This window comes from Macaca mulatta, chromosome 17 (assembly GCF_049350105.2).
Source record: "Macaca mulatta isolate MMU2019108-1 chromosome 17, T2T-MMU8v2.0, whole genome shotgun sequence".
Classification (NCBI taxonomy): Eukaryota; Metazoa; Chordata; class Mammalia; order Primates; family Cercopithecidae; genus Macaca; species Macaca mulatta.
Window position 1 is genome coordinate 28,543,032 of NC_133422.1, and position 15,476 is coordinate 28,558,507.

At 41.8% G+C, this 15,476-nt stretch overlaps 1 protein-coding gene across 13 annotated transcripts in view; it reads right to left on the bottom strand.

The window, feature by feature from the left end:
• Positions 1-15,476, bottom strand: part of CAB39L (calcium binding protein 39 like) — a 135,714-nt gene continuing 120,238 nt past the window's right edge. For all 13 annotated transcript variants that reach the window (XM_077974375.1, XM_077974368.1, XM_077974372.1 and 10 more), the window contains one exon: positions 1-2,310. In XM_077974375.1, coding sequence (XP_077830501.1) covers positions 2,131-2,310 — 180 coding nt within the window. In that variant the 3' untranslated portion in view covers positions 1-2,130. The remainder of the gene's footprint in view (positions 2,311-15,476) is intronic.

Genomic DNA, 15,476 nt, shown 5'->3' on the forward strand with positions numbered 1-15,476 from the left:
TGTGTGGTACGTTTTATTTAGTCAGTCTTCATTTAAATGTGTGCTTTTGAAATCACTAAATGTGACCTTTTCAGAATTCAATTCTCACAGTATTTACAGTGAACTTTGTGCAAACAAATCTGTGAGCTTCCTGCTCCGCTTTTCACATTAATAACTTACAAATTTAGGTCACAACAAAACCCCAGACTCCTAGCGTTCTGTTTGAAAGGTACTGAGCTGGGATAATGGGTTGCTAGGAAAGAGCTAACGCAAGCCCAAAGGAAATAAAATGTTTTCTTTATCAGAAAAGAATAGTAATAAGGCCTTACTCTCCAAAGGAAAACATACATCCCAAAATGTTGTGGAACAGTATTAAGCAATCAAATACATTTCCAATGGTTATTTCACCTTCATTTTTTATACTTACACTCATCTCTTTTAATTAAAAAAGCAAAACCAGAAAAGTGCGATTTGAAGGGACTCTGAACTGTCAGGGAATGTTATAGAAATAATCTGACGTCCGTGACTAAAGAGTGCAGGTCATCAGGCTGCTCCGGCCAGCCTCCTGCAAGGGCACTGGTCAGAGAGGCCACAGCTGCCAAAGCGGGGAGGTGCGCCAGGCCCCACATCACTTGCCTCGGGGTCCATGCCAGGCAAGAAAGAGACACACACCTGGACCTAGCCAAGGGTGGTGCCCTCCCAGGTAATTTTTCAGGTACAAAATCTACAAAGGGGATCAATCTTGGAGAACACATTTCTCTTTCCCTCTCTGGGCACAGAAACACCTGACTGAAGAGAAAGTACACAACACTCAAGTATTGTAAAAAGGGAGGGTTCCTGTGGAAGGCAACGACTCATGATTTAGAAACTGAAGTATAAAAAATACAGATCAACAATTGTGCCTTTCATGTCTTGTAAAGTATCGCTTTAAAATCCCGTTTTAGATGCTTGATGTCTGAAACGAAACCACGGCCTTTTAAAATATTTTTGATTCCATGCCTTTTTATAAGGAAGATGAATTAATACCTCAATCATCCTGGTTGCAAGAGACTATTCAGGACCAAAACAGTATAGGTTTTCTATGTGTTCACTAAAGACTGTGATGGGCAATTATAGAATGACAGCTTATTAGAAAACAAACTGAAAACAATTTATTGATGGATCTGAGAATTTTTTCACACATGAATCATTTCTCCTTCCGATGGTTATGTCCTCCTATTGATAAAAGTTCCTCACTGAGACTCCCTGGACCCATGGTTTGTGCCTGCTGGGCGTTCCACTACGGTGATTCCCACTCTAAAATACACTTACAGCAGAAAGCATTCACCCATGATGATTATGAAGGAAATATTCTGTCCCTCACTCACTCTCTGGAAGTCAATCTGTGACAGCTGTGACTCTATCCAGAGCCACGTGTTTGCAGTTCTCCAGCAAGCAGGTCTCACCCTGTGGGTCCCCTATTCCCCATGACCCTTGTTGATCCATCCTGTTCCTGCTCAGTTGTTCCCCTGCTCACCTGGACTGCAGGAGGCATGGGCGCGCCCACTGAGGCCACACTGAGGAGTTGGGATGAAATGCAGGACAGGGAGGGACGGGAGACTGAGCTGAGTGGGAGCACTGGATTCCAGGAGGTATGGATGCACTGATTACCATCCAAAGACATTGGCAGCAACGAAGGACACACAATGACTGAAAACATTAATGTTACCTTTTGGGATCTCGCAGTGCCCTGAGCGATCTGTGTGTCTACCTACAGACGGGCAAAGCACTTTTGCACCCTGGCCCCATTCCCAGTTCTCTCCTGAGAACTCAGTCCTCCTTGAAGACTTGGTGATACCTGTCATTTGAGCTCCCGTTTAGTGGCTCATGGTGCCCAGGGGCTCACGTCTGCAAGTTAAAATCGTTTTTATCAACACCTAATACAATGGCTCTGATTTCACATAAATAATCACAGACTTGATTAAAATGAATATATTATTCTAGGTTAATTTTTTTCCATTCAAATGTTTATATTCCATCTACGCAGAACAATTACAACAGAAAAAAATAGGCACCTCCAAAGTCTTCCCAAGAATGATGGCTTTCTGACATATCACATTGTACAAACTGGACAAATGAGACGAATGACTGTGACAGGGGCTAGGGAGCTCTTCAAGGTGCTGTTTTCTTCAAGTCTCGAATCTGTTTAATCAAGTAGTTCTTCTCATCAGCGAACTGCTCATCATCCGCCCTTTCTTTTTGAAAGCTGCTCAGAAACTCAATGAGTTTGGGCTGATTCTTTAACAGAATCTCCACAATAGGCTGTGTTTTGTGAGGACTGGCCACAAACACCTGAAACAAAAAGAAACAAATACTTAGGACGGGAGTGCAAGCCAGGGACCTCACCCACACTACAGCGGTGCAGGCCAGGGACCTCACCCACGCTACAGCGGTGCAGGCCAGGGACCTCACCCACGCTACTCGTGTTTCATGCGTGACTGATACTATTAATGTATAGAAGCCCCTGACTCTTAATTCTTAGTGAGGCTGATCCATACAGTCATGCACCACATGACGTTTCAGTCAATGACAGACCATGTATATGATTGGAGTCCCATAGCACCATAATGGAGCTGAAAAATTCCCATCGCCTGGTGATGTTGTAGGTCAATGCATTTACTCACGTGTCTGTGGTGATGCTGGTGTAAACAAACCTACTGCCCGGCCAGTCATAAAATTCAAGCCCATGCAATTATGCACAGTGCATAACACTTGATAATCAATGACGATGGTACTGGTTTATGTATTTACTATACTATACATCTATTCATTATTTTAGAGTATACGCCTTCTACTTATTAAACAAAAAGTTAACTATAAAACAGCCTCAGGCAGGTCCCGCAGGAGGTATCCAGAAGAAGGCACTGTTATCGTAGGAGGTGACAGTTCCATGGGTGTTATGGCCCCTGCAGACTTTCCAGGGGGACAAGATGTGGAGGTGGAAGCAGTGATAATGATGATCCTGACCCCGTGTAGGCCAAGGCTCATGTGAGGGTTTACATCTTAAGTTTTTAACAAAGAAGTTTAAAAAGTAAAAAACAGAAAACTTTAAACATAGAAAAAGTGTATAGAATAAGGATATAAAGAAAGAAAATGTTTTTGTACAGCTGTATAACTTGTTTGTTTTAAGCTGTATTATTGCAAAAGAGTCAAAAAGTTCTAAAAAATCAAAAAATAAACCTTTTATAAAAGCAAAAAGTTACAGTCAGCTAAGGTTATTTTTATTTATTTATTTTTTTGAGACAGGGTCTCACTCTATTGCCCAGGCTGAAGTGCAGTGGCACCATCACAGCTCACTGCAGCCTGGAACTCCTGGGTTCAAGCGATCCTCCCTCCTCAGCCTCCCCAGTAACCAGGACTACAAGTGCATGCCACTGCACCTGGCTAATTTAAAAAGTTTTTTGTAGAGACGGGTCTATGATTGCCAAGGCTGATCTCGAATTCCTGGTCTCAGTCCTTCCACCTTGGCCTCCTAAAGCCGTGGGATTACAGGCATGAGCCACCACGCCTGGCCCTAAGGTTAACTTATTATTAAAACAAGAAAAAATTTTTAAAAATCAGTGTAGTGTAGTCTAAGCAGTGCTTATGAAGTCTACAGTAGTGTACGGTAATGTTCTAGGCCTTCACATTCACTCACCATTCACTCCCTGACTTCCCCAGCGCAACTGCCAGTCCTGTAAGCTCCATTTATGGTAAGTTCCCTATACGGGTGTACCATTTTTTCTCTTTTATGCCATATTGTTACTGTATCTTTTCTATGCTTAGATACCCAAATACCATTGTGTTATAATTGCCTGCAGTATTCAGTACAGTAACATGCTGTACAGGTTTGTGCTCTAGGCACAATAGCCCACACTATGTAGCCTAGGTGCATGGCAGGCTCCACCATCCAGGTCTGTGTAAATGCACTCTGTGATGCTCCCGCACAGACAACATCGCCTAGTGAGCGCGTTTCTCAGAACGACTCCCTGCTGTTAAGCGCCACAGGCCTGCACTTCACCTTTCCCATCACTCTCCTTAGTCACTAGCTAGGAGCACGTGGGAGCTAGCTATGAACATTTCATATTTTGTTTTACTTTTAAATATTTGTTCTTAATTACAAAATCTTTCAAACAGAAAATAACATAACAAATCCAGTATACTCACCTCACAAATTGAATAGATTTTGCCATTGTGCCTGAGGTGTCTCTTTTTAAACAAATAAAACATTACAAATGGAACCAAACCCTCACTTCCACCTTTCCCCTCCCACCTCTAGCAGTGTGCTACCATCTCTGGGCACGTTTTAATCCTTATCCTCCTACTACACAGATATTTAAACATAAACAACATATAGTACGAGTGAGCTTATGGTTTTTAAACATTATTTTTTGAACACATAATATCATTACCTAGTTCAAAATTCAAAAAAGACAAATGTGAATAGTCCTCCTCTCACCTTCCCTCCCTGAAGGTCACCAGTGTCACTGTTTGTCACGTATGTGAAGCTTTAAAAATTACAACTGCCGGGCCGGACCCGGTGGCTCACGCCTGTAATCCCAGCACTTCGGGAGGCCGAGGCGGGTGGATCACCAGGTCAGGAGATCGAGACCATCCTGGCTAACACGGTGAAACCCCGTCTCTACTAAAAATACAAAAAAATTGCTGGGAGTGCTGGCGGGCGCCTGTAGTCCCAGCCACTGAGAAGGCTGAGGCAGGAGAATGGCATGAACCCGGGAGGCGGAGCTTGCAGTGAGCCGAGATTGCGCCACTGCACTCCAGCCTGGGCGAAAGAGCGAGACTCCGTCTCAAACAAACAAACAAACAAACAAACAAAAAATTACAACTGCCCAGGTCCTACCTCCCAGAGATGCCAACTCAGCAGGTCTGTGATGGATGTCTGGCATTCTGTATTTCTGTGAAGTTCCACAGAGATTCTTTTGTGGACTCCTGGTGGAAACCATGATCTGATGTTGACTGGTGCACTATTTTGTAACAGACACACTCCTTAGTTACTGCTACATACATGACTAAATGGCCAGAATGCAGATCAAAGTGTCTCTGAGCCCTACAGAGCTCTCTGGTGTGATGGTCTGGCCTCCTGCCTCTGCCTGGCACCCCCTCTGCCCACCCATCCCTGTCCCATAGCTGCACAGTACCCAACTCTACAAGGAACACATTACGAAAGGGCTTAGTTATGGGGCAGTGGCGGTTACATGGCTAAGCCCTTAAGGTTCCTCCACCCTAGCAACTGTGGGGAAGGAGAAAACTACCCTAGGATGTTGAGTACCAATGCGGGGAATACAAGGCTGCGGAGGCTCCCATCCCAGGAGGTGGCGATGACATTACATTTCTGGGTTTGGAGCAGGAAGGCTCGTGGTGTGGGCGGCATAAGAGCTAGTCCGTGAGTCAGGCAGAGTATGTTTACACGTGGTGGTGAGAGCAGCATTCCAGGAATACTGAACTGTCCCACTGCAGGCTCTGAGGTGTGCGGGACAGGACGTGGGAGCAACAGTAAGAATGAGGAAGGGAACGTGGGAGCTAAGGTGGCGCCGGCTCTGGAACCTGGGTTCAAATTCCACCTCTCCTACATGTTAGCGGTGTGTCCAGCAGCCAAGTTTTGTTATCTAGAAATAAAAGGACCTCTGCCTGTCTGGGTGGAGAGAATGTGCTGGGGAACATCAGCAGCGTCAGCACAACGAAGTCTCTGAAAGCCTTCTGTTGTCACTGTCTGTGGGGACTCGTGCTTGCTGGAGGCAAAGTGCCTGACCTGAATCCAAGGACTCGTCACTGCCCCATCACCCTATTTCTGGTCAACTGTACACACGACCATGGGTGGCCAGTTCATAGCCCTCCCAGCTGGTTATCTTCATTCATGGGGCTGTTTCATACTCATCCAACACTTAACCCTCACAACAGCCCTGAAGTATAAGAGCTGTTATCCTCATCTGTTAATGAGGAAACAGGCTGAGTCATGTGAATAAACTTGACCGCATAGTATTATGGTTAACAGTGCAGACTCAGAAGCACACAGCCTGGGCCCAAATCCCAGCACCACCTCTGATTAGCTGTATGATCCTACAAAACTTTACCTCTCTGTACCTCAGTTTCTTCATCTGAAAAATGGGGATGATGACAGTACCTGAGTGCCATTAGGTAACAGTAAGGCTTAATGAGAACAGTATATGTATTCTACTTCTGGCCTCCAGAACTGTGTTTTCTGTTGTTTTAAGGCATTTGGTCTGTGGTACTTTGTTATGGCAGCCTAGAAAACTAATACAAGTGTACCGCATTAGCAGAATATAGGGAAACCACATGATCTTCTCAACTGATACAGAAAAAGAGTTTGATAAAATCCCACACCTTTTCAGGACAAAAACACTCAACACAGAGGCTAGGTGCAGCAGCTCCTGCCTCTAAATCCAGCACTTTGGGAGGCTGAGGTGGGCGAATCGCCTGAGCCCAGATATTCAAGACCAGCCTGGGCAATACGGCGAAACCACCTCTCTACAAAAAATACAAAAATTAGCCAGGTGCCTGCCGTAGTGTGCTGGCTAAGAGTTCCCACTACTCGGGAAGCTGAGGTGGGAAGATCAATTGAGCCTGGGAGGTTGAGGCTGCAGTGAGCTGTGATGGTGCCACCGCACTCCTGCCTGGGCAACAGAGTGAGATGCTGTCCCAAAAAGCAAACAAACAAACAAAAAACACTCAATCTAGGCCATTTGGATATTCACATGCAAAAGATGAAGCTGAGCCCTTATCTTACTCTAAATAAAAAGTAAAATCAATCAAAGACCTAAATATAAGAACTAAAATTTCCACAGGAAAATATAGGGTAAATTTTCATCATGTTGGATTTGATAATGGTTTCTGAGATACGGCACCAAAAATGCAAGCAACAAAAGAAAAAATAGGTAAACTGAACTTCACCAAAATTGAAAACTTTTGTGTATCAAAGGATACTATCAAGAGAGTGAAAAAACACATAGAATGGGATAAAATATTTGCAAATCATATATCCGATTGGTGTCTAGTCTCCAGGATATATAAAGAACTCTTACAACTTAACAACAACAATGACAAACCCATTCCAAAAAGGGGAAGAGAACTTGAACAGACATTTCTCCAAAAAAGATATACAAATGGCCAATAAGCACATTTTTAAAATCCTCAAAATCATTAGTCATTATGGAAATGCAAGTCAAAATCACAATGAGATACCGCTTCGCACCCACTAGGATGGCTGCAAAAACAAAATAAATCAAAAAAAACAAAAAACAAAAAAACCCTGACAGTAACAAGTATTGCCAAGATGGACGGAGGTAAATTGAAACCCTGGGCCAGAAATGAAGACTCATGCCTGTAATCCCATCACTTGGGGAGGTTAAGATGGGAGGATCACTTGAGCCCAGGAGTTGAAGTTCAAGACCAGCCTGAGCAACACGGCAAGACCCTGTCTCTACAAAAAAAATAAAATATTAGTTGGGCATTGTGGTGCACATTGTAGTTCAGGAGGCTGACGCAGCAGGATTGCTTGAGCCTGAGAAGTTGAGGCTGCAGTGAGCTGTGATCACACCACTGCATACCAGCCTGGGTGACAGAGCGAGACTGTGTCTCAAAAAAAAAAAGAAAAAAGAAAAAAAGAAAAGAAATTATTGCTGCTGGGAATATAAAATGACACAGCCTCTGTGGAAAAGTGGCTGTTCCTCAATAAGTTAAACAATGAATTACCATATTACTGAGCAACTCCCTTCCTAAAAATGGAATACATTGTTCAAACAAAATCTTGTGTAGTAGTGTTCATAGCAGCACTGTTTACAATAACCAAAAGGTGCAAATAACCCAAATATCCATCAACTGATGAATGGATAAACAAATTTGTGGTATACCCATTCAATGGAATATTATTTGGCCATTTAAAAGAATGAAGTACTGGGCTGGGCATAGTGGCTCATACCTGTAATCCCAGCATTCTGAGAGGTCAAGGCAGGTGGATCACTTGAGGTGAGGAGTTCATGATCAGCCTAGCCAATATAGTAAAACCCTGTCTCTACTAAAAACACAAAAATTGGCTGGGTGTGGTGGCAAATGCCTGTAATCCCAGCTACTTGGGAGGCTGAGGCAGAAGAACCCCTTGAACCTGGGAGGTGGAGTTTGCAGTGAGCTGAGATTGCACCACCGTGCTCCAGCCTGGTGACACAGCGAGACCCTGTCTCAAAAAAATAAAAATAAAAATAAAAAATAAAAAAGAATAAAAGAATGAAGTGCTGATGGATCATGCTACAACATGGATGAACCTTGAAAACAAGTGTATGAACAAAACACCACACAAAAGGCCACACACTGTATGATTCCATTAATATAAGATATCCAGAATAGGCAGATTCATGGAGCCAGAAAACAGACTAATGATCACCAGGGGATGGGGGTGACGGGCAATGGGCTGTAACTGCTTACTGAGCACAGGGTTTCCTTTTGGGATGATGAAATGTTCTGGAACTAGATATTGGCGATAGTTGTACAACATCGTAAATACACTAACTGTTACTGAATTGTACACTTTAAAATGGTTAATGCTGAATTTTATGTTGTGTGAATTTTACCACAACAAACTAAAATTGTTACTTATATTAAAAAAAAAGGGGGGGGGGACTCCAGGCCTGTTTATACAAACTGCCTGATGTTTATGTAATACCTTTCAGAAATGCGTGGCTGCTCTGGTTAGCATTTGTTTACAAGGGAGTTACTGTGAAGTTTTAGCTAAAAATTGCCTGGCATTTTGTGGTGACTACATAAATAACTCATGACAGTCTTTCTATAAAAAAAAAAAAAAAAAAAAAAAAAAAAAAAAAAAAAAAAAAAAGATTAACTACAATAGACAAACTGATGTTGCAAACCAAAATAAATGTAAAATGTACTGGAATTTGCAGACAGGCATCACTGGTTCAATTCCACTGAATTCATCCACTGTACCATAAACCTAAGGAAAATGCTAAGTTTGTGCCCCATTTTTAAATTTTTTCTTGTTTTTATTTTTTATGGCTTCTGAACTCTGCCTCCTCTAAAGGTAATTGCTGATTGGAGTCAGCTAATGCAATAGTGCCTGATTCCCTTGGGGCAGCAGGGACACTGGTCAAGGCCTGAGATGAACCCACTGATGATAAGAAACACACTTCTAATTCATAGATATAGGGAACCAAGTCTTTTGAATATTATGTCCATGATAGATTTTTTTTTGGTTGTCTTTGTTGTCCCCATTTTTTTTAATGTAATTTTCAAACCACCCCCAAACAAATGAAACTACCCAGGACTTCTCCTTTTAGAATGCCGCCTTATTGCCTGTAACCCTTAGTTTACATAACATGCCTGAGAGAAGTGATTTATGGAGTTCTCAGGCATGGTGAGAGGAAGGCAAATATCATGACCACAACTCAAATATTTTTAGTTTAGAAGACTGAAAATATTGCACTCTCCATTTTAAAACTGAATGCATTGCATGGAAAATAAAATATCTACGTCTTACACACATATCCATTAATTTCATTCAAATTCTATTTTACCAACAGGGATTGAGCCAGACAAGGTATGGGGAAGTTAGCCTTCTGCGGTACTGACCTCACGCCTTTGATGCGTGCTGCAAGCCTGGCATGCTCTGTAGATGCTCCTGCTACAGTTATGTGGAAGTTACTCCAAGCAAATCCCACCCTGTTGAAGTGTCAAATAAGGCCACCATATCCTTATTCATGTGACTACACATCTGAGTAATAATTTAGAATATTTTGACACAATACTTGCTAGTACTGATCAGAGACCATTAACTTTTTCCTGTTTAAGAAAGGACTTGATCCTTAAATCTGCAAGCTGGTTGGGTGTCTATGAGCATCACTGGGCCCACAACAGAATTAGACTGGACCCCACTGCACATCAAGGGAGGAAGAAAAGCCCTGGGAAGGAAGTGAGGGTGGTGGAGGCCACCAGCCTGGAAGTACAGGATGCTCTAAAAACCTCTAGAATCCTATGAAATCCTCCTCCTCACTGCCCCCATTCTTCCCATCACTCTAATTACATAAGCTATACATGTGGAAAACTACGGAAATAAAGAAAAGCACAAAGAAGAAAGTAAAAAAATTCACTGACATAATTCCTCCACCCAGAGATAACCACTGAATATCTGGTGTATGTATGTGCAGCATTTTTTCTTGTGCACATCGCTATTTGTAGAAATATTTTAAATAAAACTGGGCTTGCATTCTGTACATAATACTTTGTAACCTACTTTTTCCTTAATAATATGTTTTTAATGCTTGTAGATTCTTCTTACATTACATGAGATGATCGCCATTTAAAAATATACATATCGTCTGCTGAATCCTTGCTATGCACTGGGCATTGTGCTACACAGTTTATACGAATAGTATTCTTTTATCCTGACAACAGCTCTGGGAGGAAGATACGATTTTTCCCCAATCTCCAGGTGAGGCTGAGAGAAGTTAAAGCAGCATCCCTGACCACTAGACTGTGTGTGCAGCGTGCACCTTCCGGGCAGTGCTGGGAGGTTCCGCCAGTGACTGCCGGACAGTACGGCTGCAGCTCCGCCCTCGCCATGTGTGGCAGTGACAGACTATTTGGTTCAAATGTTCTTAACTACTTATCTAAAGGTAGGGGTAAGGAGGGGAAAAAGGGCTTGGGGTCAAGCTATAATCACGTTTCTCATCTTTAAAACTGTTAAGTAAACTAGTGGACCAAAGAAATGGGAACCTGTTTTTTGCCTTCTTTCCAAAGTTTTTTCAGCATTTTAATGTTGCCTTTAGACAGCCAAATACAAGGTGGATGTCTGGACACTTCCTTAGAGTCACAGAACACGTTGATTTGAATTGAACAATTCAAGCCTGTAGGCAGTTTTGTAAAAGGAATATAGCATAGTGATTATATCTCACTGGGGGTTTTTAAAAGTTTTTTTAAAAACAGCTTTATTGAGATAAAATTCACAGACTATATAGTTGATTCATTTAAAGTATACTTTTAAATGTTGTATAGTATACTCACATAGTTGTGCAATCATCACTAGAATCAATTTTAGAACATTTTTATCATCCCAAAAAGAAACCCTATACCCATGAGCAGTCACCAGCCCCGCCCCCGCGCCGCAACATGCTCCCAGCTCTAGGCAGCACTAATCTACTTTCTGCCCCTAGAGCTTTGCCTCATTCTAGACATTCATATAAATGGAATCATAACATATGTGGTTTCTATGACTAGCTTCTTTCATGTAGCACAGTGTTTTTAAGGTTAACCCATGTTGTAGCATGTTATGAATGCCACATCCTTTTTGTGGCCAAAATTGGATCAGGTTTTGAAAATATTCAATGAGTATGTCCTTGCAAAGTGTTTAGCAGAGTCTCTGGCCCACAGCAACTGCTAGTTACAGTTGCTTCTTCCTCCTTCAACATGAAATCCCTGCAGTGCCACATATAGCAGTAACCGCTTTCCCAAATATTTACTGTTACGCAGATGCAAGTTAGTAGGATTCATATTTAAACCCAATAGCTCATTCTAACTATTTTGGGTAAAATATTTTATCCTCTATCCAAAGAAAGAGTATACTAGTATTTCCTCTAGTAATACTGTAAAAAGAGGAATTCATACTTCTAATATACTTTATCACAGTCAATTATGGAAAGAATAGACTCTTGTAACTGGGAGGGACCTCGGGAACTTAGCTAACTCATCCTTCCACTTCAGACATAACCCACTGGTAATTCTTGGCAAACAAGAATTGACTCCTATTAGATCCCCTGAAAAGGTGATTCTATAACCATCCTCAGTGACCTATTCCAGTGTCTACAACTCCCGTTCTCAGGAAATTGGTTTTACTTACAGTCACTCTCCACAGCCTACTGAGATAGCTGCTGTTGGCTTGCATTATGATATTCTATGAGACGTGTGCTCTGCCCTCAAGTACCACTGTTAACTTTCTCTGTCAGTCTTCTTTTTTGGTGCGTGTTTTTAAATCTTTCCACATAGGTCTTGTTTTCCAAATAGCTCAATCATCTCTGTGGCTTCTCTGTGCTGAGCCTCTCTGTATTCTCTATACGCTCCTTCAGATAAGCACCTCAGAGGAACTGTGGAGCTTTCCTGGGATCCTTAAGGAAAAGTCATTTACCTGACAACATGGCCAACCTCAAGATTCCCAGAGCTGTCAATATCAACTTAATCCCAGTGAAATCTGACTCGAGTTGAAGAGAATACTGGGTTTGTGCATCAGGGGCTTTCACTCTGCTATCACTTGCTCACCCTGGATTTTTCTGCTCTTTGTGCCATCACTTTCTCAATTATTTTAGTTCCTTCCCAGGTCTGTGATACTGTACTTTTCAGCACTGAGCTTTTAGCCGCTTATTCCTGGTTTCATCTACAATGGACAAATACTACAGCCATTCAGAATCCTTCTTCCCGGAGGCCTTCAGCTCCATCGGCAGGTCCGGCGAGTGTGATGAGCACACACACTGCTGACCTCATTCTCCAAGCCTCAGAAGGAAATGTGGACCGGGACTTCCCAGGGGAAGCCGCCTGCACAAAACATAGATTCCAGACCTACACATTCTCACTTTCTGAATGGAATATGCCAAGAAGGAAAGATCTAAATATATTCTCAAGTCAGAATAGTTCTATTTAACTTGATGATGCTTGTCAAACATTCTGTCAGAAAGATTTTTTTAAAAGACACTATATCACTACCCAGGACTCTGTTCTTGTCCCAATATTTGAAAACTGAAACGAGTCCCTCCAGTTTAGCATTACCAGATTTAGTAAACAGAAAGAGAAGATGCCCTATTAAATTCTATTTCAGACGAACAATGAGTAATTTTTTTAATGTAAGTATGTTCCGTGTAGTGCTATACATTGTCCATCTCAAATTCAAATTGAATGGGGCATCTTGTATTTTATCTGGCAATCCTTCTCTGGTTCAGAGGCACAGAGGCTCTCAGTTTCCTTCCTTTAAGAACATACATATTGGCTGGGTGTGGTGGCTTATGTCTGTAATCCCAGCACTTTGGGAGGCCGAGGGAGGCAGATCACTTGAGGTCAGGAGTCTACTTGGTGAAACCCCATCTCTACTAAAAATAAAAAAAATTAAAAAATTAAAAAAAAAAAAAAAGCCAGGCGTGGTGGTGGGCGCCTGTAATCCCAGCTACTTGGGAGGTTGAGGCAGGAGAATCACTTGAACCCAGGAGGCGGAGGTTGCAGTGAACTGAGCTCGCACCACTGCACTCTAGTCTGGGTGACAGAGCGAGACTCTGTCTGAAATAAAAAATAAATAAATAAAAATAAAAATAGTTCTAAAAAAAGAACATACATATTAATTTACTTACTCAGACATTACTTAAATAACCACTATGGGCCAAAAACCCTTCTAGCTGTTAGGAGATAGAGCAGAGAAAGAACAAATCAGAGGAAAATTCCTGCTCGCAAAGAGCTTCTACGAAATATAAAGGTATAGCAAAGAGGCACTTTGCCATTTCGAATTTACCAGCCTCAGTTCCCCACGTATAAGTGGAGCTATGTAGAAGAAAGACCATGGGATTTGGACGCAGAAGACAACCTTGTCTGTGAGAGCTCAGGCTTGTCACTTAATCTCTCAGGCAGTTTCCTCGCCAATGAAACAGGGACATCACACCTGCCTGACTTCATAGCTGGGGTGAGGATCACATGGAATTTCGTCAGGGAAAGTGCTCTGTACAAAATGTTAAAATGTTATTAACATTGTTAATGCAATTGCTTTGGTATTTTGGAAGCCAAATCTTTCGAATCTACAAATTTCATATAATTGTGGAAGTTACATAAGAAACTAGACATTTATCCCAAAATTATATGGAAAAGCAACTTAAATTTTTTTTTATTCTAGGTAATATTCACAAACATTAAATATAGGCTTCGTTTTCTTTACATACTACTGCAAAAATATTTTGTAAAGTAGCTAACATTATAAATATTCAGTAGCAGGATTATCAAACAAAGTCGTAAGTAATATATTTATATACTTGTTTGATGATGTTGCTAAAGTTTGCCAGAAATACCCATTGCAAACCTTTCTATAAACAAATATGGAGTTGATTGTTTTATGAATTTTTAAAGAAAGTATTTTTAAAAATAGAAAGGAGAAGTGAGGCCTTAATTATGACTTTTCACCTTTTCTCCTTGGCTGCTTTGTTAAATCTGCAAAAGGGCAAAATAAGATCAAATGAGGATACGATAAAGCTGAATGTTCGACACCATGTAAAAGTAGTTGGTGAGACATTAAGTCAGAAGTTGGTATACTTTTCAATATACTGTTACAATTTTAGGGGAAATTAACATTATTAAACTACTTCATAGCCAATTCCTAAATTCAATTGGTCTCAACTGCTTTCTCCATGAGTAGAGTTAGATTTGGTACGCCATGACCATAGTAGTTTGGTGTGCTAGAAAGTGGGTCCTTAGGTTGGGCGTGGTGGCTCACGCCTGTAATCCCAGCACTTTGGGAGGCCGAGGCAGGTGGATCACCTGAGGTTGGGAGTTTGAGACCAGCCTGGCCAACATGGCAAAACCTCGTCTCTACTAAAAATACAAAAATTAGCCAGGCGTGGTGGCGCATCCCTGTAATCCCAGCTACTCGGGAGGCTGAGACAGGAGAATCACTTGAACGTGGGAGGTGGAGGTTGCAGTGAGCCGAGATCACGCCATTGCACTCCAGCCTGGGCCACAAGAGTGAACCTCCATCTCAAAAAATAAATAAATAAATAATAATAAAAAAATAAAAAAGAAAGTGGGTCTTTAAGGAAGTGAGTAATTCATGGTTAGTCCTTCACTAAATTAATCTGTAATTTTGCTTATTTCCAGTAAGACCACACGGAAACTATTCTCATTCTTGTTCTACATACTGTTTTGGCTGAACTGTCAACCTGACTTTTATATTCTGGAATAAGCTGGGGATAGAACTTCTTGTTTTCAAGGGAATAGCTATTATAGCCAACTGCTAGGATCTGAGTGACAGACTAGTGCCATACTTGGCACTGGCGATGCCTGAGTTCCAGCAGCTCTGAGCGAGCAAATGACACAGACCATTTTCTGCCACCTTACATAGTTTGGTGGGAAGCGGCGACGTGGCCCTTTGGTATCGAGGTTAACAGAGAAAGGAAAGGGAGAAGATTATCTCATAATGGGTTCCTCAATCCATACTGGGCACATCTCTGGAGAGTCAGGACCTGAGACAAAAGTCTCATGACCTAGTATCTTAGAATTAGACTTTTAACACTTTCATTTTGCAAGTGAAAAAATGGATCCAGATGGATTTGCCCAAAGCGGCTGCTGGCAACTGAGACAGAACAAAGACCCTGCTCTCTTGACCTCCGTCGGGGCTTTCCCACCACACTACCCTGCTCACCAATAGTAGGAAGCACGTGTTGAACCTATTAGCAAGCTAATGAGAGTCAGCTGTTAAT